This window comes from Numenius arquata, chromosome 8 (genome assembly GCF_964106895.1).
Source record: "Numenius arquata chromosome 8, bNumArq3.hap1.1, whole genome shotgun sequence".
Taxonomy (NCBI): domain Eukaryota; kingdom Metazoa; phylum Chordata; class Aves; order Charadriiformes; family Scolopacidae; genus Numenius; species Numenius arquata.
In genome coordinates, this window is record NC_133583.1 from 31,362,825 (window position 1) to 31,388,646 (window position 25,822).

Sequence of the window (25,822 nt, forward strand, 5' to 3'; positions counted from 1 at the left end):
CTCATTAACCAGACTTTGCCACCTGAAGTTGCAACCAACAAACCCTCCTGTACCTGCAGTACCCAAAATGTCCCCGTAAGTCCCTCCCCTGCATTAGCCCGTGCTGCTGTGCAAGAGCCTGCTTTAGAAAATGCCAAGCCAGTCTCACAGTGCTGTACCAGGAGCCTGCAAGTTCAAAGTCCTGAGCAGCACCTCGGAGCAGAGTTCACAAACACTTTATTATCACTCCATCATGGAGTTCCTCCGCACTGCCCGGCAGCTCCAAATGAGCCCTCCACAGCTGTGACAGTTAGCGCCACAGGACCACTGAGGTTTCATTAATATTCATGTCCCATTGACACTCCAGCAAGCAATGAAAGCTTGCTTTCTACAGCAGATCATTAAGTGAGGCAAAACAAGTGACCCCTTAAGACCAGCCACATCACAGATGTCAACCAGGAGCTGAAGGGACAGAGACAGGGTCATCACCCGGCACTTCTTTTAATAAATAACAGTTCTAAATGAGCATGGCCTTGCCATACCCAGCAGGACCCACACGAGACTGAAAGCATCTGGGAAGCAGATGCCCAAACTGAGAGCTGGGCAGGGCAATGCCTCCTCTCGGGAACCCTGGCCTGGAGAGGCTGGGCAGAGGGATGCTGCTGTGCAGTGAGGAAGCAACACCTCACCAGCAGATCAGGTGTGTAATTCTGAAAGAAATCATGGTGTTTTGGGCACAGTTCAGTGGGAACACTCTCAGTCTGCGAAGCCCAGACACTCTCACCTCCCTCTATAAGCCAGTCATATATAGGAGCATCCCAGCACTTCCTCAAAGCATCCCAGCTCAGGGTATTTAGCAGAGAGCTTCCCAATGCAGCAGTTACAACACTGCACATAGCAGAGACTTGATCTCAGATTACAGACCCTAATTGCTGCTATCAGTCAGAGTAACAATTAGTATCAGGTTAATGCATTCCCAGTGCTCTCAGGAGAGGATGGGGAAAGAAAAGGGAGTTTTAGTCCCAGTTTACCTTGAGTTCACTGGGAGGCCACAAGAAAGCAACTCATGGGCAAGTTTCCCAGGCACCTAGTTTCCCCAGGATATTCACCACCTTTGAAACACCCAAAGCAGCACAGAAAAAATAAGCTCCTCCAGCCCTCCTAGTCCAAGCAGACAGCTGCCCTACCACTGCATTTCCACAGAAAAAAGCGAATGGAAGATCACATCTCACTCAAAAAGAGCCACCCTCCCTGCTTTGAGAAGCCAGCAACATCACCCACAGCCTCTCCTTTTTTTAGCTCCTTCATTGAAGCCTAACACCCAACTCGCATCCATCAGGTGTGCACCAGACAAGGCAGATTCAGCCTCTTAATTCCTGCATGACTCTCATCTCCATACCCCCACGGTACTGAGACTATAAAGAGTGCAACAGACCACATGCAAGCAAGCAAACTCCTGTGCCCTTCCACACATGGCTGCGCACTGAGCTGCCTCTCCTGTGGGGCTTCGCAGCACGCTCTACTTCAGAAAAATTTTGCTACCCGACTCCTTACAACCTCAGGGGGATCAAGAGTAATGTCAGAAACTAAAAGTCTGAAGAGTCATCCCAAAACCACAAGACTTATTTCTAAAAGTATGTCAGACCTACAAGCTTATACAAGTAAGAAGTCACCTGTGTTTATCATTTTCCTTCAAAAAAAGAGATTGCCCAAGTACCAGGACAGACCACATTCAATCCCAGAAAAGCAGAATGTTTAAGACCCAAGGTGAGAACTCTGCATACTGCTCAGCCCATTTAAACCTATTCAAAAGACTAGAGAATGGCAAAAAAGCCCTTACACAGCCAGGGAAGCAACATATTCACCCCCACAAAGGGCTGCCCCACGAGCATTGCTGCCCAAAGCATCCTACAGCTGGGACCGAGGGACAGAGAGGTGAACGGGCACAGGGCTACAGCACACAGAGCTGTGAGGAAACCCAGCAGGGCCACAGCCCCAGTGCAACCCAGGGAAGTAGAAGCATCCCAGCACTAGGAGCCCCATCCCTAGGAAATCTGTTGGAATTATGTGCTGCAATCAGCCAGACTCACCCCAGCCCAGGCCTCAGCCAGTCAATTCCAGCTGTGCAGCCCTGTGAGCCAAACCTGGAGACACCTGGCCCTAGAAGGAGGGAGAGCTTGGTCAGCAGCATTCAGGGGGCTTGTTTGCGGTGTCTGCCCACTCAGGCACCCTGAGTTTGCATCGGCCCTGAGAGTCTTTTTTAAAAAAAGAAAAGCAAACAGCCCCAGCGCTACAGAGGCTTGTGTTTCTGGAGGCATTTCAAAGTAAGCCACCCGCGTGCTCGCCCACCGCCCCCAGCCCTCACAGCACCTCCCCAGGCCTGCCAAAGGCAGCCTGGACCCAGCCCACAGCCTGACACAAACAGGCCTCGGCACCGCAGCCCGCTGCAACCAGGCCTTGGCCTCCCAGCCTGTCGTGACAGGGTGCCAGCCCCACAGCCTGTGCTGAGTAGGTCCCAACCCCGCAGCTTGTCACAGGCACGTCACGGCCCCACAGCTTGTCACAAGCAGGCCTTAACCACACAGCCTGTCACAACACGTTGGGCAGCAGGCTCACAGCCTGCCACAAGGAGGTCACGGCCCCACGGCCTGTCACAAGTGGGCCTTAACCACACAGCCCGTCACAGGCAGTTCCTGGCTCCACCTGTGTCACAATCGGGGCCCCTGCCCCACAGCCTGTCACCAGTGGGCCCGGGCCCCGCTGCCCTGCTCGCCCCATCCCACTGGCCGTCGGGCAGCAGGCGGGCCTTGGCCCCCAGGACGCGCTTTACCTTCCACCCAGGGAGAGCGGACACCCGCCCCCCCCCCCACGGCTCCACCTCCGACGACGGGGCGGTTCTAAATTAGCATACAGCGCAGTGCCTGCTGGGTAGCGCCGGTACCTCACCCTGACCTAGAAGTACGAAGAAAAAATTAGGAGATATATAAAAAAAGAAGAGAGGTATTTGGGATGTCCGGGGGAAGCTCACCGCCGAGGCCACGCACGGGGTGTGCGTCACCCACGCCCCGCCTCGGGGAAGGTCTGAGGGAAGGGCCGCCCGCGGCTCCAGCAGAGCCCCGCCCGCGAGTGGGGCGGGTGAGCCACCAGCAAGGGGGGGCGCCGCGTTATCACTAGTGGGCCGGTCCATGGGCAGGAGAAGCCGAGCAGGTGCCGAGTGCGCGTGGGGTCCCCTCCGCCACCGGTGTCCCGGCGGATGCTCGTGGCCCCGCGGTGCTTTGAGACAGACTCACGGCCGGCGATTGAGTCCAATGGGTGAGGTGGGGCATGGGCCCTACAACCCAATTCAGACTACTCTCCCCCGGACACCCTTTTCTTAACCTCCCCCATGACCTATTGACGGCACTTACCGAAGCTGCCACTCCATCCCGCCCCCCTATCAAAATAATCACAAACACCGTTTATTGGTTAAAAACTTTCCAACTTTTCTGTTGATTTCTCCCCCCTTCCTTCCTGCCACTCACAGCAGGTTGGGGTAGCGGCGCTGGGAAAGCAGCCGGGGTTGGTTGGGTCGAGAGGCAGCAGCCAGCTGGGGAATGAGAGAGAGGGAGAGATGGTGTCAGGGAAGGTTGTGCCCCAAAATGTGGGCCTGCTGTCCTCGGGATGCAGCCAGGAGCATGCCCCGCCACTTCCCTCCACCCCTTCCCCTGACATCACTGTCCAACCCCAATTTATTTCCTTATAAACACCAAATTCTTATAGCCAGGGCTGGTATTCCCTATATCCCCCTGCCCATAGCAGATTGCAAGCTATCTGGCATCACCCCAAAAGCCAGGAGCCACCCCCAACCCTTATCCAGCAACACCCCCCAGGGGATGCTCTCACCTGAGAGACCTGGACAGGGTTGAAGAGGGGGACTGTCCCCACTGGTGGGGGAGATTTGTGGGAGCCAGTCTGGAAGTCGTGAAAGGAGAGAAACTTAGCAGCCACCCCCCAATTTCAGAGGCAACCCGAGCAGAGAGGTGTCCTGGACACCCCGTCATGCACAAATATATCTCCCTCCTCTCCTCACCTGCTCTCCTGCTGACTCCCCAGCTTCTGCATCCCACGAGCCTTTCACCTCAATGGACACTGGAGTAGCTGGAGAGGTATTTTCACCTTGCGTTCCTCCTGGGCCATACAACAACAACAACAAAAACCCACAACAACATAAAATTAAGAGGAACAGCTTCTAACAGGCTGGCAGGGAGAGGGGCGAGGGGACCCATGCAGCATTTACCGGGGTTTCTGGACGGAAGCTGAGCCAAAGGGCTTGTCCCAGACGCAAAAGGACCATCGTGTGGGGATGGCGATGTCCGTTCCTGAAATGACATCCACCCATTTAGAGCAGAAACTCCTTGCATGGTGAGAGGACCTCAGCACCAGATACCACACCACACTTCCAGGGTACCGCTGTGCACCCATCCTGCTGGAGAGGTACCCCAACAACTACAGGCACCCAAGCTAAGGGGGAGTACAGGGTCGGGCAAGCAACCCATGTCACAAAGCTAAACTGCTCATAGAGCTCAAAATTAGTCAGTAGGCTGGACACCACGCCTGTGAACAGTGTAAGAGTCCACACCAGGGTCCCTTGGTCCCTCTCTGTTCCTCATCTCCTGCTAGTTTTGGAAGAATGTCCCAAAATTCCCTGTTCCAGGACTGTAGGTCATTCTCAACCAGGAGAAAACTTCCAGAGGAGGATCACGCTCCAAATTCTGCCTCCAAGCCCATCATCATTCTGCGGTCAGGGATGTGATACCCTGAGGACTCAGCCAGGACTGGGATAACCACACATAGCTGCTTCCCCTTCTCTGCTGCTTCGTCGTCTCTGCTGCACTTCCAATTAGAGGTTTTGCTTCCCTTCAGCTCCTAAAACTTGCCTGAGTGGTGCTGCTTACAGCTGCTACTTTCTGCTCCGGTGGAGGGCAAGCGATCCCTGCAGCATTTGCCAAGTGCTCAGAGGACCTCCCGGATCAAAGAGGCTTTATAAATTTACAATTATTATTATTAAAGGATTCACTTCCAGGCTAAAAGGGCTCCCGGTCCCACTCTGTCCCCATACAGAGCAGCTATGGCCACAAAGAGCTGTGCAATGGCCCAGCCCAGCCACCTACATGAGGATGCAGGGAGAAATAGTGGTTGACAGGCAAGATGTGTCACCTATCCCCATAGCTGTAACCCTGGGTGTCACCTGGAGACAGGACAGCCTTTCATCCCCTACCTCCGGTTCCGGCGTGGGGGATTTCGGGACTTTCTCAGAGGAGGCTTTGGGAGATGATTCCTTGGTGGCTTTCGACCGAAACCAGCCAAACCACCTGAATCCGGAGCTCTGGGAAACGGAGGTTGTGACAGTCAATGGAAATGGGTGAGAACGGGACTGTGGCCACCCAGACTCCCCCCCACACTGGCTGGGAGCCAGCAACATTTTGCCCAGGTCAGGGCAGGCTCAGCAGGCATCAGGGACAGGCAAGCTTGGAGCACGAGAGTTCATGTCAGCTCTGGCATGCTCACCTTATCCTCATCTGGCTTTGCCGGCTCTGCTGGTGCCGGCTCTTCAGTGGTGTCTTCAGCTGCACTTTCCGAGGAAGCCTGGCTGTCATCTCCCAAGGAGATGGTGGAGGTCTCTGAGATGGTCCGAGCCCTTGCCTTTAACTCCTCCTGGTATCGAGATCGGAGCTGTCACTTGGTGTTCCCAGAGGAGCCACCCCAAGCATGATCAGAGTGTCCCTGGGACTCCTTCATGCCAGGCTTAACAGGTAGCATCCCCAGGGACCCCTGCGTGTCCCTTACACAGCAGACAGGGAGGGACAGCACCCACAGCGGGGTGCAGCGGTCCCACGGGTAGGAGGCTGGAGAGGGCTACTTTAGCCTGTCAGGTCCCCAAGGGGACAGCTAGCACCATGGTGGGGGTTTCCACACCAGTTAAGTGCGTGGAAGGATCCACCAGTGGGATCGTCTCCCTGACCCCTCTGACTCACCTGCTCTCCTGGGAGGGATGGCTGCACCCCACCAGGGGATAGCGGGGCACCCCAGGGCTCCCCAGCTTCTCCTGTGCAACAGACAGAAGGACACAGTCAGGATTTGGCTCAAGCAGTTTCTGCCACGTTGAGATATTTCCAGTGCTTCTATCATTCCGCCTCAGAGCAAGGCTACATGGCCAAGATGTCCCCCCAAAAGATGCAAAAGACAATTCTGGACCTTGTCCCTGCCAGCACCAGGGAGTCAGCCACAAGGCTGCACTGGTGCATCTCAAAAACCTGCCTAGTGCTGCTGGACGTGAAGCTGGTTTTCCCATCTGGCAGCGAAGCGGCTGCCACCACCCCACAGCTGGCCTCCCTTGCTGCTTTGGGCAAGGTCTTCCAACAATGAAGACCCACCTGCCCAGGGCAGCCAGTGCTGGTGGACACAGTTTGCATGCACGGCACCAGGGCAAGCAGCACTCCATATCTGGGCAGGGTTGGAGGGAAACAAGATGCTGGGTGAAGGCAGCGCTGGCAGAGACCACCATTTGAAGTGACACACATGCCATAGGGGATCACACTTCCTCGAGAGACACCCCATCCCTCTGCTTATAACTGGGGACAGGCATTTTTTTGCAGAGAAACAAAGCTGGAGAATTTACCTGCCGTTGGCACCACCTGCAGAGGGGGTTCATCAAAAACCCCTCCCGGAGGGGTGGCCATCCCTGGGCCCAGCGTGGGGGGCTGCAGTTCTTGCTGAACGCCGAGCAGTGGGGATGCTGTGACCTGAGCACGTGCTGGGGGCTGGAGAGACGTGTCCTTGTGGGAGCTGGGTCCCTGGGGTGGCACGGGCTGGTACCACTGGTCATACTGGTGGCCTTCGCTCTGTGGAAGCTCATGGCCAGGATCTCCATCTGAAAGAAAAAAAAAAACAAAACCAAAAACAAAACAAAAAAACACATCTCAGGAGTTTACTCCTGTGTTTATAATTTCATTGTGCTGTTGCACAGAATTCTCCCCTTTTCCATTATACATCAGCAGAAGCCAGGGGGGTGAGAAAGGAGGCAGGGCACCGTGTGGTAGCGGGGACCTTTCAGAGGCTTCAAGTAAGGTGGCCTGCGAAAAACAGAGGGGAAGCCTCCCAGGAACGTGCCTGAGGTTGCAAATGAACTCGGAAGGGGAATGCTATGGAAGCAGAGAGATCAAGCATGAGCAGCACACGCCCAGGAGTTCAAAAAAGCCCAGGGCCTCCAGCCTTTTCTTCCACTCCTGCTGCGCATCCCGAGCAGGAAAGAAAACTCCCCAGGAAGCCTCAGCCTTCATTGTTGCTCCACAGGAGCACCTACAGTTGAGTTTCTTGCTTTAGGCAGATTTATTCAGGGTTGGATTTTTTGTTTGAAAGGCAGGTTGAGCAAGTGGGGTTTGTTTTATTTAACATGCACACACATTGCTCTGTCTGATGTTAGACACAGTGCAGCCAGCACACTGCCGTTAGTACTAGGTGCGTGTCCTGCTTTTTCCTGCTCTGCAGCCTCTGGCCAGAAACATGCTGGGCAGTAAGAAGTTTCTCTCCCATCACGTTAGACACAGCCATGGGTCTAAGACTGGGGCCAGACTTTGGCACCTCTTGGATGCGGTGCTACAAAAACCCTTTGCTTTGCCTGCCAGCATCTCCTCCAGCCTACTCAGGGTTGGCTGCGCACCCGCAAGTTGCTCCCTGCACAGCCTGGAAATGCTTGAGATCCACAGGGAGGAGGATGGATGCTCAACTCCATGCTGCCTGACAAGCTCAGCTGGAAAAAGTCAGGGAGGACAGCCCAGGCTGTAAGGATGGAGAGCGAGATTGCTGTGACCACATGGATCCCAGCTTGACACCTTGGTTTGGGCTTTGTCTTTCCAAGATGGATGAATTCACACCAAGCCAGCTTTCTCTGCATGCAGGTCCCTCAGATGGTGACTCTGGATGGCCTTCTCAATAAACAAAAGGGCCAAGTGTCAAGAAAGCGAGCTGCAGAGACCACATGGAGCAGACCTGGCTGCTCAGAGATGCCATCCCATCATACCTGCAACCTTTTTCCAGGAAAGGATGATCATAGCCTCAGCCCTGATAGCAGCAGAAGGCAATCAGGATTGATGATCCTTCTTACTGCCCGGGAGAGCTCTTTGAAGAGGAATTTGGCAGCAGCAGGGAAAGCTGATAGGAAGAAACGGCTTGGAGGAATTTGTCATGTTTTATCCTGTCTGCACCAGCCTTTATTCTCCACCCATCGGTGCCGGCATTCACAGCAGAAAGCTAGATCTGAGCAGCAGTGAGGAGCCAGCAGGTTCTGCCGGGGCAGAAGTGAAGCAACACTGATGGGTCACCTTCCCCTGACTTCTCCTGGATGGGACATCCCTATGGACGTGCTGTCCCAGCTAGGAAAGAAAAGCCCTCCAGCCATTCCGTTGACAGCCACCTAGGGGAGGCTCATGTCCCTTATCTTGACTTCTCGACTGTCTGGGTGGACTGTCACTGGAGGGGACTCTTGGGGTCACCAAGAGGCAAAGTAGAGGGCTGAAAGAGGCAGCAGGGAAGGGGAAAGGCTGGGGCTTCACCAACAGGCCTGCTGCAACCTGGCACGCAGAGGGACAAGCTCCTTCCTAAATCTTTTGCTTTGCAAGTGTGAAATCTCCTTAGTTCAGCTCCAATTTGCATCCTCAGAGGACTGCCTAGGAACGGGGCCATCTCCCCTGAGGCTCGGCCAGGAGGCACGTGCTTTGTCCAGCCATCCGCCCCCGGCTCCCCTTCTCCTCCCACAGCACCCACAGGGACTGCCGAAGCTGCAGTAATTAGGCCCAATTACTGAGTCTTCCTATGGAGGGCATGAGCATCAACCCTTATTTGCAACCCATCCGCGGCAGCCCCAGGCCAGAGGGATGCATCCAGGCAGGAGCAAAATTCTGAGCTGTGGGGGAACGTGAGGAGCAAGGAGCAGCTGCTGAGAGATGCTCCGGGGAGCAAGGAGCTGCCTCCCAGCCCATGGCAGCACAACTCCATGTGCAGAAAAGCATGCTGTGGCAATTGCAACCTGCTGCTTCGTTTTCTTTACCTGCCGTCGATGCAGCATCCCAGGAGAGCCCTGGCTGAGCAGGTGCCACCTCTGGAGGGAGGTTGTCTTCCACCTGCAAGGAGTCAGAGGGAAAACATGATAAAACAGATGGGAAAAGGGATGACACAGGGCAAAGACTAAGGAAATTATGAAACCAATGTAAAGGAAAGCATGGTGTTTGTGTCTGGGGCTCACAATCCACCCCAGGCTACAGGAGCCCAGGTTACAGGTGAGACCCATACCAGCATGGTGACAGCTCTTCCCCAGCAAGTGAAGGGGGCTGCAGCACCACTACCCTGCTGAGAGCAGGCAGGAGGGGAAACTGGAGACAGAAGAGGGCACAAAACCAGAAGTAGACATGAAACCTGAATGAAGAGCATTAATCCGAGGACCAGACTGCAGTTAAGGGTCCTGAGAGCACACAGCTGCAAGCTGATGTCCTGCTAGTGTCCTCTGCAATATTCTCACCACAAAGGAGATCATCAGCCCCTGACTGCCCTCCTTGAGCCAAGGCAAGCAGTTTTGCCCCCTGGGAAGCTCTGCAGCCCTCACTGCTCAAACCCTCAGGTGCAACAGCGGAGACCACATCTCTGAGCTCACAGGCCAAGGGGAAAGGCACCTGGGTAACAATGCCCTCTGAATCCCCATGCCTGTCCCCTTGGATTGAGGGAAGAGGAGGAAGATGCTTCCACAGACACACTACAATGCAGACCAGCTGCCCCTCGGCATCCCCACTCCTCCTTACCTCCCACTCCTGGCAGCAGGCTCGGAGCTGTACCAGCCAGTCAGGCTCCAGCGTCTGGTCCTGTTCTGGCATCTCCAGGAGCAGCGGGTCGGAGAGCTTCAGCCGCTCGGCTAGCTGCAGAGCCAGGAAGGCAACAGAGCCCGTCACACATTTCATCTCCACAGGAGGAGAGACCAACCCTCGCAGCGATTGCACATGGCTGGGCACACAAGCCCGGGGAAAAATAGCACCAGAGCTGCACTTCCAACACCAGCCTCTTGCACAAGATTTATCCCCTCTCCTGCATTGCTGCGGAGAGGTGCTGGCCCACCCTGTGCCCCGCAGAGAGCCTCCCAGCAGGGCCATCTCAGCCATCTCCGCAGAAATGTCAAAGTACCGATGTCAAAGATGCTCTTCACATCAGAGAGGCAGGTAACTATTACCATCCTTTTTCTCCTCTGAGGTAAATGAGCATCTTTAATCCCACTTGTCAGCTAGTCCAGGGCACCAGTGGGTTTGCAGGACACCGCAGCAGGAGCTCTGGGAACAGCCCAGCTCCCAGGGCTGTGCACCAGCCCTGTACCTGCCCCATGAGGATGGATGGGAGCCAGTAGGGTTTGAGCTAAGGGCTCACCTGACCGTTTCCTCACCCAGCTTTGCAACAAGAATTACCATCACCAATAACCACACAGAAAACAAATGCGGGGCTGGGAGGGACCCTCTGGGGTTACCTGATCCATTTGCCAACACTCGATAAAATCCTGTGTGCCCACACCAGCCCATGCAGCCTGTGTTTGTCTGATTTGCACTTACAAATCTCCAAGGAGAAGATTTCACAGCCTCCCAGGCCTGTCCTGATGCTCGTCTAATGTCCTTAGAGCTAAAGAGTTTTTCCTTAATATCTAAGTGAAATCTTCCCTGCTGCAAATTAAGCCTCTCGATTCCTGCTCCTGCGGAAGCTGTGGGGACAGTAAGGCACCATTCCCTGTAAAGCAGCCTCCTGTGTGCCAGAGGGCTGTTATCGCATCCCCCATAGCCCTTCCTCCCCTAGCATATCTTGCCTGGAAAAAAATAACCCCGAGGCCCTCTTCAGAGGTCATTTTCCCCTCTATCTCTTATCACCCCTGCTCTTCTCTTCTGCACTTGCTCCAATTTGGCCCTGTTGCCGAGTGCAGCATCCCAAACAGGGCACAGTGCCCCAGCCAAGACCCCTGAGACCCGAGCATGGGGGGATTATCACCTTCTTGTCTCACACATGCCGTTCTTGCTCTCACAGCCCAGAATAACATTGGATTTTTTTTTTTTTTTTGCAACAACATCCTGTTCTGTTGCTGCTTGGTATTTTTTCCATGCTCCGCTATCTCCCCCAGGTCCCTCTCTGCAGTATTGCTGCTGCGTGTTTAATTTCTTTTGCCAGAGAGGGGTCCATGCCATCCTGCCTGCAGCCATCTCAATGACAAGGGGCTCCAGCTACTGTCAACGCAGCAAGAGGCTCTTCTGGGATGACTCAACCCACCAGCCCAGGGTGCGATGGAGGGCTCCCTGCAGAGCTAAATCAGTCTGGACAAATTGCTTGGACAAGGGCGTGGTTTTAAGACAGCTGGATGAGGGGAGATGACATTCACCTAAAGCACCACTCTTCATCCAAGCCTTTCCTGAATTTTCTCTTGCTGGTATCGACCCACTTCTTGGGAATTTATCAAGCTCCCTCCTTCCAGACCCTTTGCGCTGATGTCCATGCTTTGCTACTAGGCTGCCTCATCAAGGGCCACCAGAAGCCATCCGGAGGTGACTTAGCAGCTCAGCCACCCTTCACAGCCACAGAGGTCTCATCTATCCAGCCCACCCCACACCAGCTGTTTCTTCCTACTCCCAAAATTGTTCAATGTGGTCTCAACCAATACAGAAAACACTTCCCACCTCCAGGAGGTTACAGTGAGACACGACCCATGCAGCCGGAGCCCAGCTGAGGACAGGGGCCAGCCACAACCACAGTAACCCAGGCAGGAGCTTGCACTACCAGAACCCACCATCCTGTCTCTTTGCAAACACATGTGTTCATCCTAAATCAATTGCAGGAAAGAGGAAATTATAAGCATGATTACTCCTAAACGGGGGGAATGTTTAATCCAAAAGCTAATGTGCACTTTGATCCAATATTAATGAACCAGCACCTGGTTGTATATCGTCCCCAGCTTCAAAAGAGGGGAAGTCTTAATCAAACACTAATGTGTATCATAATTTGTAACACAGTCTAAAACATCAAAGACAAGAGTGTCTACGAATGCACTAGTTTTTCAGATGAAAGTGTTTTCTCCCAGGAGAAGCATTATCCCCAGCAGAACGGTAGATCTGAAAGGCTGTTAGACAGTAAATAGGTTTCGACAATGGGGTGGGGGGACTGCGCCAGCTGAGTTTTGGGCAATTTCTACAGCTCCTGCTTCAGACAGGCATCCTTGCTGCCCCTTGTCTTACAGCACAACAGCTTTTGCCCCCTTCCCAATGGAGGAAGGCTTCGAGCAGCTTCGGCACTGTCCCAGTGATGCACATGGGGTGGGCATACCCGCTTTCCTGAGAGCCCAACCTGCTCAGAGGACCTGGGACACTTTGCTTGTGCCCTCTCTGCCCCAGCATCCCACTCATGAAGTGGAGGAGTTGGGCTCAGGGCTACAAGCTGGGACACGGTCCTCTTCACTGTCACCCCAAAAGAGCCCCCGGCAGGTAGATGCAGCCATGGGATGATGTGCTGGAGGGGAAATGTCAAACACTCACACTTCAGCTTCTTAAGTCTGTTCCATTTAGGATTTCAAAAAGCCCCTCCAGAATAGAAAACATTATTTGCTTCCAAATAACTCTGCTCCTACTTGGCACTCAACACAACTCCTTTGTTTTCTACCCTAAATCCGTGGTATTAGAGACCTCACGGAGGTGTTGGCTTTCCTGTGCTCAGAACATGTCAGGCAGAAAAACCTTGGGGGCACTAATCAGAGCTGCCAAGCACCTACAGCCATGGGAAAACCTCGAGGATGCTTCCCACCACACCGTGTCCTGAATGGGTACCACCGGGCCAAGGATGCAGGGAGGTACAAGACTCACCTTCATCACTTGCTGGGCCAGGACAGGGTGGCTGGCCGGATCCTGGTCCAGGAGTGTGGTGGCAATCTGCTCACAGTATTGCAGGGCCTGGGCTGGGAGTCCATAGTCGGCCAGGCGAGAGGCATAGAGGAGCTTGTACACCTCAGGGGAGGAAAGCAGAGCAGACGTAGGTGAGTGAGGAGACACTCATGCCCGTGAGTCCCCTCTGCCGTGGTGCTGGCATATCATCTCAGCATGACTCAGCGCACCCTGGGTCATAGGTCTCATCACCCAGAGGTCACCTGCAACTTGGGGACACCCCACCCATCCCCATGGGTCAGCCCAGCCACGCTCCCCAAACTGTGGTGCTGTCACAAGGCCAGCCCATCATCTTCATTTATCCATCCGATCTGTGCAGTGCCAAAGGCAGCGGCAGCCGGGTGCTTATTTGCAATATGAAAAGCCTATCCGTTACCCAAGGAGCTGAAAGGGAGCCAGGAGGGGACCTGAGCAAGCACCGATCAAACACACCATGCCCCAAAACCTGCCCAAAGCCCTGCCCTGGATGAGCCCCTTGGACGGGGCAGCCTCCCCATCACTCCCGAAACCCAGTGAGGGGACAAGCCTTGGAAAGCAGCCTGAATCCCTGGCTTCAGGGGGATGGACACATGTTTTGGGGCAGATTTGAGCTGCTACAGCAGATGTGCTTGTGCATCTCCGCTACCTGGAAGGGGAGCAGGAAGGATTTGGGCTGTCGTAGCTGCTGGCAGTACTCAAAGATTTCCATCCGCTGGATGACCTCCGTCCTGGCAAACTGGGCAAATGCCTGACTGGAGAGGAGAGGGGTATGTTCAGCAAACTGGAGCAGAGCTCTGTCCCCAGACAGCCCCAATAAACAAATTCACAGCTCCACCACTGTGCCAGCCTGCAGCTGGAGAGGCCCAGAGCAAAGCTCACATTAAAAGCAGTATAAACCAACAACCGGGAATTGCTTTTGCATAAAAGTGAGATCCCAGGGATGGGGAGAAGATAGGACACGTCACTCCGGGAAGAACACAGCCTCCTGGGCTTGCTCACCGGTGGCTGCTACCCAGCAGAGCCATGCGGTCTGCCTTCACCCCGAAGTAACCAAAAGGAATGTCTGCCATCAGGTAGCAGAAATGAGCTGCTTCGACTGCTCCCTTGCCAGCTGGATGGGAAGTCAAAAAAAAAAGCAAACACTTAGTCCTAAGAGAGAGGTCACCATGTGGTCAGCATTGCTTTGGAGGTCCCAAGCTCACATGAAAACCCAAAACCAGACACTCCACTTTTCTTCCCTGTCCATGCAGACCCTAATCCCTCCCTCCTCCCAGTTTTGCTGCTTTCCCCAATTGCTGCTTTCTGTACCTAGAAGGGAGTTTCAGTTCAGTGGTAGGACCAGCGGAGCCTGAGCAGGGTCTAGCTCCAGCTTCAACTCTGCAAGGTGCCATTATTGGCATGAAATCCCCCAGGGCCCCTGCCACTAGGAATAAGTCTCAGTCCCTGCAGTTATATATGCCCTGCCTGGGTCCATCTGCTACAGGTGTCTCCAAAAGAGCATCTAATGGATATGCCTGAGCCTGACTCATCTGCCAGCATGAAGGGCAGAAGGATCCACCAACCCTTCATCCTTGCCACTGCACAGACACTGCAGCTCTGGGGGTACAGGCATGCACACCCCATGTCAGCACCAACGTACACCCATGCTAGCATGGACATGCCTGGTGACATTGCAGGTGTTCACCCACTATTACAAGACAGCGGGAACATAATTTCTCACAGTGGCCTTGGCTCACCCAAAGTGTCTCCCATGGTGACGATGGCTCGGTGATTCAACTCCATGTCTCCAACCTTGTTGGACAACAGCACGGCCAGGTGGGGCCTCCAGTCTCCCCACGTGGCATCCCCACAGCACTGGAGGAGATAAGAGGAAAGCGAAGGTGAGCAGACATAGTCACCACAAAGTGGGTGTCACAGGCAGATGACAGCACAGGGGTACATGTGCCAGGGCTAGTCTCTTGTTTACGGACCAGAGCTGCCTGAGGGATCCTTCCCGACATGATCTGGAAGAGGGTCTGCAGGGGGTCATTGGTGGCCAATGTGCTGGTGAACCTGTGAGGAGACAGCAGAGATAGGGCTGCCATGCTGGGACACAAAACCCTCGTTCACATCCAAGGGCACATCCCAAATGTCCCAGAAAAGCAGTGTCCTGAGGGGCTTCCCAGAGAAGGCAGAAAGGATCACCAGCCTATGAGGCTGATGATCTGCATTACCTCCAGAGCAGGCAAGTCTCCAGGACAACGCTGGATAAAACCTCCTTAAAAGGATTCAGGTTGCACAAGACAGAAAATTTCTGCTTAACTCTCCCTGAAGGAATCAACCCAATCCAGACTAAGTACATTAATTCCACCAGAAAATGCTCATACGAATGGGATGAACAGCTCAGCCCAGCCTGGATCACAGTGAAGAGATGGTTCAGCTCCACCTACTCCGATGGCTGCCTTTGCTAGGACAGCAAAGGCAAAGCTGAAGACTCAGAATAAATGCATCCCACATCTGCAGGTTACGGTTTTCCTTCTGCTTTCCAGCCCCCACTTGGTTTCTCCTGTACATCAGGAAGCCCAAAGGACTCAAGCTCATCTGGATGGATGCCCCCTCTCCCCTTTGCCCCCTCTGAAAGGGTCCAGCTGAAATCAATGCTCTTTTTTCAGTGCATGGGGGCTGAGGGCACCTGAAGGGATAACAGGCTTGGCAAAACCAGTCACAGAGCATCGTACCTTGCTTTAACTTCTTCAACTTACCCAGTGAGCACCCAGCTGTAGGTCCGAGGGTCCATCTTGCTGGAGAGAAAGAGGGCATGGCCCCACAGATGGTTTCTCATGGCCCAGACCAGAGCATCCTGCAGCCAAGCCAGGAAAGAAAAAGGGTTTCACTGATGCTGTTTTTCACTGTCCTCCTCCACTGCCAGGGGACCCTCTGGGTCTCTTCTCTGAGCTGGGTGAGCAATGACTGTTCTGGCTTTAACTAATACCCTCCAAAAAACTATTCCATGTTCACAAAGGCCCCTTTATCTTTCTGCTTCGCATAATGACAAGAACTGGGGTGTTCATAACAATATTGTCTTCCTGGATTTCCAGGTCTGTGCTGCCTGTTAGCTCTCAGTGCCACTGCTGTGGGCTTCCAGCCTGGGCACCCAAGCTTCTCTGCATCCAACCTTCCTCTCTCCCTGTGCCTTTGGTATCCCTTGAGATCACATAACTGCAACTAAACCCACAGTGATAGTAAAAGCCTCTGCATCTTGTCTTTGCTTGGGGCCCCATCCCATTTCCCAATGGTGGGAAAACACTGCCGTAAACCCTGTTGTAAAAACACAACTTGGAAGCTTGATCCCACAACCACAAGGCACCTCTTGACCATTCTTCCCTTCAAAACCTGCCTGAAGAGGCCAAAGGGGCCAAGAAATAAAGTCGTACCTGTCTTGGATCCCACTCACCACTTACTTTCTTCCTGCCATAGTAGAGGAGCTTGGTGAATTTCTCCACTATCTGTGCCTGTGTCTCCACCACGGGAGGTACCTCCCCTGTAATGAGGTCCAGCGTCCCTGGCTGACGCGACATCCACTCATCATCTGTCAGGCCGATCAGGTTTGCTGCAGGGTTTTGCCTCTTGTACTTCTCTTGGCGCCTGCAGTCTTGCATCAGCAGCTCAGCTGTGTCTGAGCCCACCATGGACTGCAAAAGGGAAGGAGAGGAGCAAGGCCCTTGGAGACTGTCCCATGAGCAAAGGCTGACGGAACTCCCAGTCAGACACCCTTACACTTGTGTCCTCGTCCTAGCACATCTCCCCAACAACACCAGTCTTGGCTACCAGCATGCGGTTTTAGAGGGCAAAGGATTCAGCACAACCAGCAAGACCTTCACAGCACTCACTCTAAAGATCTTATTTATCTGTTTCCAACAAGCAGCCACAGATTAGATTGGGTGGATTTCGTTGGGTTAGGGGAATAATCCCCTTTTAAGCATACGTGCTGGCTCCTCGATGAACCAGTCCCTTTCACAGCTGCTATAGCATAGGGTTGTTGGTAGTTCAGAAGGATGAAAAGCAATCACAGAGAAGGGTTTGTTCCAAATACCCAGGCAGTATCAAACTGATTGATAGTACTATGGGAATGGGATGCTTTTAAGGTACATCCCCCCTGAAAATAGCAACTGGATCAAGACACACCTAGGGGGCATATAACTTGTCTCACTTCTAAGATCAAAAGGGCCAGCACCTTCCACAGGACACCTACCCCATTCTGCCGGCAGAGGAGGACCAGGAGTTTCCAGAGAAGAGATGAATCTCTGCCTCTCTGTGTTGAGAGATCACAGCTTGTGGCTATCTTCTGCTGGCAAAATGTCATCACATCCACCTTGTGTAGATCTTCCCTACAGCAGCAAAGAAAGGCATCAAAAGAAACCCAAGGCAAAGCAGTCTAGGACATCATTCAAACTCAAAGCATCCCCAGGTTCACTGATGGGGATGCCAAAGATTCAAAGGGAGAGATAGAGAAGAGAAGATCCCCAGTGCCAACGACCACATACCACATTGGCCACATCAAGCTCAAAAATGCTAAAATGTTATCATTATTATGACTTTTTGCAGATTTCTCTGTTTCATGGATGCAGAGTGCATCTCAAACCCTCTCTCTGCCCTTCTGATAATATTTTCATCCATCCATCTGCCAAGAAACTCAGTTTTGCTTTGCTGTGCTGTTGTTACAGCCATGGATATCTGAGACTGCAGGAACAGGCACACATACAGGCAGTATCTTTTATTTAACTGGCATAGCACGGAGAGAAAGACACGCTTGTGACCACATAAACCCTTTGGGTCTGAAACAGAAGTAGAAACCTTTAAGCTACGCGCAAGCCAGGCAGAACTGCTGTCTTACTATAAAATAATCAGACATTTGGAAAAAAGGGTGCCTGAGACACAAGATCAGCCAGGGGAGAGGAACTGGGGATGGAGATGCTGATCCTGACTCAATCACACCAACATATCATATGGAGATTCCCAGCATCCTGTTCGGCACAAGTGGTAACCTCCAGGTCTTCCACCCAGCTTCTGGGGATACACAGCTCTCCTGCTCAGCAAATGGCTTTCCTCCTTCTGCACACTCCTTTTCTCTCCCCACTTTGGTTGTGAGCGACCAGAAGACACGCTGGTGTAACCAGTATGATACAGAACCTGATGCAATATCCCATGATTCATCCCCAGGCTCACGCTGGATGAAAGTGCATACTGGGTCTGATTCCACCATGCTCAACCGTCTCAAGGGACAAAAACATCAGAAAAAGCTAAACCACAGGTTGACCCAGGGCTTTAGACATCCAAAGAGATCTCCCAAAAATCAGTTTTCTGGGACATTAGTACAAAATAAGGTCAGACATACTATGAATATTCAAAAAGACCGTCTCCCACAATCCAAACCAACCTACACCACAGCAAAGGGGCTCGGCTCCCAATCTAATCCTAGACTTGGCCTTTGCAGATATCTCACAACCATGGGGACCCTAGAGTTTGCCTTGAGCTCATGTCTCCTCCCAAAAGAGAGGTACTCCCAGGCCAGCCATGCCAGAACAGCCAGGATGACCCAGGTCCTGGACCTGCCAGTGTGACATACCTGGCCAGGGGCCCCGGGAAGGCCTGTAGTTCCTCCAGCTCTTTTGTGTCATGAAGAATTACCTAAAAACCAAAAGAAAATTCAGCAGCTGGACTCCAGCAATCAGGTCAGCCCCAGCTGGGCTAGCTGAAAGTCAGTGACTTGGCCAAGGGTTCGACAGTGCTGGTGAACACACTCTCTGTGCTGTCTTAAGGTAACTCCAGAGCATAGACCATAAGCCATCATATGGACCCCAATGTTAAGGTCCAGGAAATCAATGCCTGTTGAGATGGCATTAGCTGCCTCTGGAAGGCAAAATAGGAGACCAAAACGCTGTGGTAGGCTCAGGGGATGTTCACAGCCTCTATATTGGAGCACCTCAGAGAGGTGAGCAGATTCATCCTTTGGAAAGGCATGGACCACATCTGTCCCTATCAGACAGGATCACTGTGAACAGGTCACAGATGACAAGGGTTACAGAGCTGAAAGAGTGGCACAGATGCCATTCCTCGCATCTGGCATCGTTGCATAGACTGGCACGATGCAGACTCAAGAGTCCATGTGGGCTGGAGATAAGATGGTAGCAGGGGACGGGAAGGCTGCTAAGGAGGCTGTTTGAGTGACAAATGGTGTTTGCATTCCTCAGGGAAAAAGGACCCACTCCAGCAAGGGGACCAAGGGCGATCTGGGGTGCTGGGCTGTGGCTTACCTCTAGGCTGTGTAGCTCAACATGGGCTAGCTGTCCCTCGGCAGGGCGGTGGGGACACACCAGCACCAGCTGGCCTCCGGCTCCAAAGCACACAGCCACATGCGGCAGTGAGAACTTGAGGGGTACCACCGGGATTGGGGTGGATACCAAGGGACCCCCTGCAACAACACACAGGCCAGCATGAATCCCTTCACCTTGACCCCACACCACTTCCACTATGGAGGACGTGACCAGGTCCCAACTTGGCCCCCCGAATTAAGTAGCCCTCCACTGATGTCCCCAATGTGCAAGAACCATCTCCTAAAGCAGAAGGCATGCATGGCAGCCCCTGCACCTACTAGGGCAGAGCCACCATACCATGCACCCACCCCACAGCACCCTAGTCATGCCTCACGCCTGCACAGCCTCCTCCAGGATAGCACCAAGCTGCAAGACAGCAAATCTCCTAATGCCAGACATTTGATTCCCTGCTCCCCACTTGTCAGAGGGGGCCAGGGCTCCATGAGACCTCACCTGCTTGTGCCAGGCTCCAGGTCCCTGAAAGCATGGGATCGTAGTCGTCGGCACTGTCATGGATGTACTGGCTGAGCTCGTGGCTGCTGGAGCTGAGTCCTGACTCACGGTACTGCAGGAGCAGGCTGGGCTGGCCCGAGGGCTGTGGGAAAGGGAGAAAACACAAATCTGGCTGAGAAATGAGGGATATCACTGCTTTTCTGCTTCCAGGGCAGTGGGACAGGCTCTGCTGCTCCATAAAACTGCCCAGCAGGAACAGCACAGCACAGCTGATTCCCATCTGAGCAACATCTCTCAGCACCTCTCTTCAGCATCTTAGGTTCATCATGGCACATGCTCTGGTCATACCTGATGACCAAAATAACACCAGGCACTGTGGTGTTTACACTGTGGTTTGCACCAGGGCTAGGAATGCTGTTGGGCTTTCCTAGCCCTAACACGGACTCTTCAAAAAAAGTCACAGTGCTTGGGAATCCAAAAAAAGCTTTGCCCAGGAGCAAAACCACCAGAGCAGCTTTGATTTGATCTTTTAATTTGCTCTTTGGCAAAACACAGTGATCAGGACACAAGTGTGATGGAGCAGACCTTGGTGGACAGAGCTGAAAACAGCACACAGATTTCAGCTACCTAGGGAGGATGCAGGAGGGCATCCCACCAGCCCTGGATTTCTGTCTTGCTCTTGGTCCCATTTGGGAGCAGTGTACAGCCCCATACCTGGGGGAACAACAGCCCAGCAGATGGAGACTTCCATAAATACTAATAACCCACTATAATAATCCCCAGAGACTGTTAAGCACTGAGTACAACATAACAAAGCAGCCCTTTTCTCCTCAGCTTCCTTTCCAGCTGGAGGAGGGACACATGGATTGCTCTCAGAACCTCTAGGAGATCCCCAAGACTTTTGTCCTCCATCCCAGCCCATCTAGACGTTACCTCTTGGGGCTGGCCACTGGCCTCCCCCGAATCACTACCAAGAGTTTCTCCCCCTGCCCACTCAGGACGGGCAGCCGAGACATATCTCTCCTTGGAGGAGTCATAGGTCTGTGTCCTGCAGAAGGGAGCAAAAGAAAATGCCCTGAAAGTCAGAGATTTTTGGGACCAGCCACAAACCCACTAATTTTGCATTAGATGGTTGCACCATCTACTGGTGACCCCCCACCCTTACCTGTCCTGCCCCAGGGGGGTTGTGGCGAGGTTGGGGTGGTAACCCCTGTAGTAATGCTGGTCCTGGTAATTGGTACTCTTGCCATAAGGCTCTCCCCGTCTTAGGTCTAGAGAGACAATCAAGATTTAGTGTTGCCCCTCCAGAGCAACAAGCCGTAATGAAGTTGCAAAAGAAAAGCAATGAGTCAGACAATTTGCCATGCACACCCCATTGGCTTCCAAATTAACCCAGCAAGTTGGAAGTATAATAAAGCCTGGTATGTGTTTGCCAACACAACACCGATGTCCTTTCCTCCCTCCCCTTTTCTTCAGCCCAGGAATTCCAGAAACAGCAAAAAAAAGGCCCTGACCACCATGATCACACAGCACCATCGGCATCATTGTGTTCAGCCTGGAACCAGGAATGACCCAGGTTCTTAGCCATGCAGATCAAGATTAAATGTTCTCTTGGGTACACCCAGTTCCTGCTCACATCTCCCAAATTCAAACTCAGAGCAGTGCTGCATGGGCACAACAGCACTGATGGCCCGGGACATGGGCAGGAGCAAACCCTAGGAGAACAACCTGTCCAAGAGGAAGTATTGCCTCTTCTGCAAGCAGCAAGTTGCCTCCATACCCAGACCCAAAGGAGAAGCCCATACCACTGTCACCCTGCCAGGTCACTGGCCGCCACTGGTGGCTTTGGTAGACATAGTCATCCCCGTAGCTGGCTGCTGGATACTGCCAGTGGGAGTCTTCATATCCTTGCCTGAAACACAGCACAACATTCTTAATCTGAGAAAGAAAGCGCACCGCTGCAGGTTCTGGACTACATCCAGGGTTAGACTCATGCCTGGACAGGATCTTTGGAGGCAGAAAGGGTGATGGAAACAAAGCCAGGTCCCCTGCCCAGGTGCCCTGCTCAGCGGCAGGAGCAGGAACTGGTCCAGCATCACACCTGGAAGGAGCAGCAGGAGGTTTGGATCCTTTCCCATCCCCATCTATGGGAAAGCTGTACTCTGCAGTTTCAAGAGATGCGCAATTTCAGCTCAATGGTGTGGACTTGTCAAGGGGATTAACTTTCACCTGCATTTTAGGAGAGGTCCCCCCCTAAAGGCACCTTCTCCACCAAGTTCTGGAGCTGCCGTGTTCACCACACAGCTTGGTGCAGGTCCCCACTTGCCCCAGAGCCCAGTCCCAGCCTAAGCTCCCTGCCCTGCACAGTTTAACCCTTTACAATTTACACAGCGATGTGGTCAGCCCCGTGCAACACCCCCCTTCTCAGTGTGAGCATCACACAGCCTCAGCACAAAACCCTGCCTATCCACGCCATAACTCGCCAAGGGCAATAACTCAGGCAAATCAACCCGAATTTCCTGGAGCACCTGAACCTCTCTCAGCACTGAGAGCATCCTCTAGCTCACATTTTATCCTTCCACCCTCCGCTGTTTCAGCAGCTGAGCTTGCAAGCTCCCTTTTGCTCCTATATTACCATTTATATTTTTATTGTTCACCTTGCACTTAGTAAAAAAGAACTGCATTTAATCAAACCTTCAAGAAAAATGCACCTCGGGACCGAGATGAAGCCTGTAAAGTGGCAACCGCAGAAGTCACAGCAGTAGGAAGAAACTGGAGCTGCAACTGCTACGCAGCCTTAAATATAGAAGTCACCAGCTGTTTTAATAGCTGGGCATCACCTAATCACTCACTGACTCCTCGAGGCTCCTCGCTCCTTCCCCTGTGCCGTTACAAGGGCAGGACCCATGTCGCAAGCCCACGAGAGCAGTGAAATGGTCAAATCTTATTTTAAGAAGGTTTACAAGCAAGGGGCACGGCATGAGCGTTGCGAAGCTGGGCAGCTCTCACCTGGAGTATGGCCTGTTGGGGTAGCTGCTTCCATAGTACTCAGCCCGGGAAGCCGGTCTGCGGGCATCCCTCCGCGGGTGGTGGCCCTCATCCCAGGGATGGCCGGGCAGGTGGGTCCCGTCCCAGGAGCCAGGCCGAGGCGGGGGCTCCCCACGGAGGAGCTGCCACCTGGGCTGAGGTGGGGGGCCATGGTGCACGTCTCCCCACGTCCCCCGGGCTGCCTGCCTCTCCCGCGGCTGAGGGGGTCTGGCAGGGGCCCAGGGGTCCATCACAAGCTTGCCAGCGAGATCCTCTCCAGTTTTGGGGTGGGAGGGGAGGTTAGGTCCCAAACAGCTTTAGTGGCCTGCAAACAATGAGATAAGTCACAGTGCATTTGATCAGTGGCTTTTCACCCCCCTCAGAGGCCCCGTGAAGACTGTTGCCACCTACTCTCCATTTTTGGGACCCTGCTGGAAACCCGGCATCCTTTCCAAAATGCCCAGAGCGGAGGAAAAGCCATCTCCACATCTGCCTAAACTTGAAGCTCCCCTTAAAACACCACCCCAGCCAGCCCTGCAAAGCCCCACTGCTCACAGCCTCCCCAAGCAGGTGAGAAATCAGCTTTACCTCTGTGACAAGGCGGTGAAGCACCGTTTTTCACACAGTAGGGGAAGGGATATTGGCAAAGCTACGAGCAGGACTAGGAGAGTTATTCTCGAAGAAATGAGTAGGGACCGAGGCAGGTATAAATGGAGCTTTGCTCATGTGAGCTATGAGATGGGGTGGAAACAGGGATTTCCTCCTGCCTTTTAGCTCTAGCAAGAATATAGCAGTTCAAGCGGACACCAGATTTACTTTTAACGGTCCCACACAGAAGAAGAAACCCTAAGGAGAGCCCTGGGCAACACGTGGGTGAAACCCCAACTGCTGGGGTTGGGGGGGGAATGCCACCCTCAAGCCCTCCATGTCTCCTCTTGCAGCATCGGTACCCAAACTGACCCCCACAAGCCACCCCGATGGGGGCAGATGGCCAGATGTTGTCTGAACCACTTGCCACCCGGTCTCACACTCAAAGTTTAAGGCATTTGGAGGTCATTTCAGGGCTGCGGGAGGGGACACACTCGCGTCTGAAAAGAGGGGGGCTCAGTTTGTGCCCCTGAAATCAGGGTCAAATCCTTTCCCCTGGGCACAAGCATCCAGACACCCATCATTCTGGACCCACCGATGGCCCCCCCCTAATTTTGGACCCCCGTCCGCCCCCCACGGCAGCCGCACACACCTGCTCGGAGGCTGCTGGGGCCCTTCTTCCGCTCCCCGGGCGCCGCTGACAAAGTCCACTGCCACATGGGCCGCCGGCCGCCGCGGGGGGCAAAGGGCGGCCTCGGCTCCTCCGCCCCACACCGACTCCCTCGGCCGGCTCACTTGGCTCCCAGAGTGGCTGGTTTACGCTGCTGTTTGCATCCCTGCGGGTCACCTTCCCCATCCTTTGTGCCTCCCCTCGCCCAAGCGATGGAGCACTCAGCCCCTCCCGAGCTCAAAAAATAAAAAAAAAGCCAGATATTTCTCCTGTGGGTTTTGTTGCTTTTTTTTAATGCCGTGAGATAATTATCCTCCTTTATACGCCATCACACTTCCTAAAAAAAATAATAAATAAAACCTGCTGGCTGAATTGTTGGATTCATCCAGACCCAGGCACAGCTTGAGCAAATAAGATCCATCCCACCTGGCCACTGCCCGGAGCAAAATTTGGGCAGGACGGAGGCAGGGTCCACCCCAGCGTTGCCCCATCTAAGTCCTTATGGTGCTATAACAGCCTCACGTTACAAGCGACCGAGGACTCCTGCCTGGAGACTCTTTCTCCCAAACTCTCCCGAGCACCTTTAAAAACGAAAAAGGAGTAAATTAAGGCAAATGGCATCATAGAAAACCACAGTAAAAGCTAGATATAAGGGCCAGCGTCTTCCACCCGGCAACATGCCACCTTCTCTCTGCCAGGGAAAGCACACGCGGCTTCCTAACCCACGAAGCCTCCATTTGCTGAGTGCGAGCAGCCAGATTTCAGCCCCAGGGCAGCACAGAGGAACACAGGACGACTGGCAGAAAAACAGCTTTTTTTTCCTTCTTTTTTCCTCTTTTCACACCTTTGCAGTCCTGGCTTTCCCTGAGAAATTTCCTCCAAATTACCTCCACCAGGATACCACAACACCGATTGATCTGGAATTTGCAGGCAGGATCTTACTCACTGCGTTGCGGTGGCACTGTCAGGCAAAACCCTATTTTTAATGATGTTGGAAGACTACATATATTATAGCTTCAGAGCTTGAAATTTCCACCCTACTGGGAGAATAGGAAACGTTCCCTGGTGATCCTAAGTAATAAGCACTCAGTCTCTGCAGAATTGAAGGTTTCAAATAAAAAATAAAAAAAAATATCCTTAGCACTCAGCCGTACCGAGAGCCGACTGGAAGAAACGCAAACCAGGGAAGCGCTGCCTTTGTGCTGCCGCACTGCTTCGGCAGAACAAAATTAAGCATCTCCTATCCGGTTTGCAGCTGCCCTTCAAAACTTTGGGAGGCTTTGAACAAAGTAAAAGGTCTGGTCTCCTGGGAAAGCTAGAAAGGATCCCTAGAGACCATCGCTTTTTTAATACATAAATATATTAAAATATATATCTCTCATACTTCCACTTGGCTGCTGGGTAATAATTTTGGGTTTCTAGCCAAGAGGTGACTGCTGGATGTTTCCAATCAGTTGAGAGCAGCCCCAGCTTCTTGGGCTGCTGTGGCCAGCCAAACCACGAGGATTTGGGTTGTGAGGAAGACTTGGGAGCTTGACTTGCTGCCGCTTATGATGCTTGTGTTTGAGATGAGTGAAAACTCTGTAGCAGTCCATGCTAGGGAAGGAGATGCAAGAAACACTACCAGAAACATCAAGCTACTAGCAAACGTGGCTTAGAATGGACAGCTGGGGAACCAGTTTAAAGGAAAAAGCAGAAAAGTGCGTTGGAAGAGGAGACAGCTAGGGGAAGGAGCTGGGAAATGAAAACTGAAGGAAGATAAAACAGAGATAAAAGGACCAGACAGGCTA

General features: G+C 53.1%; 1 protein-coding gene across 1 annotated transcript; it reads right to left on the reverse strand.

Moving 5' to 3' along the window:
* Positions 1-3,496: 3,496 nt before the first annotated feature.
* On the reverse strand, positions 3,497-24,081 carry SEC16B (SEC16 homolog B, endoplasmic reticulum export factor). Its single transcript, XM_074152172.1, is given in 28 exon segments — positions 3,497-3,565; positions 3,862-3,930; positions 4,097-4,146; positions 4,256-4,337; positions 5,237-5,344; positions 5,527-5,673; positions 5,994-6,064; positions 6,638-6,889; positions 9,065-9,137; positions 9,810-9,923; positions 12,885-13,025; positions 13,588-13,693; positions 13,941-14,052; positions 14,678-14,795; positions 14,912-14,993; positions 15,683-15,780; positions 16,382-16,612; positions 17,173-17,308; positions 18,547-18,608; positions 19,235-19,392; positions 19,748-19,889; positions 20,681-20,795; positions 20,913-21,018; positions 21,553-21,659; positions 22,757-23,049; positions 23,052-23,099; positions 24,015-24,044; positions 24,046-24,081. Coding segments are annotated over 28 exon segments (3,156 nt in total).
* Positions 24,082-25,822: the final 1,741 nt, after the last annotated feature.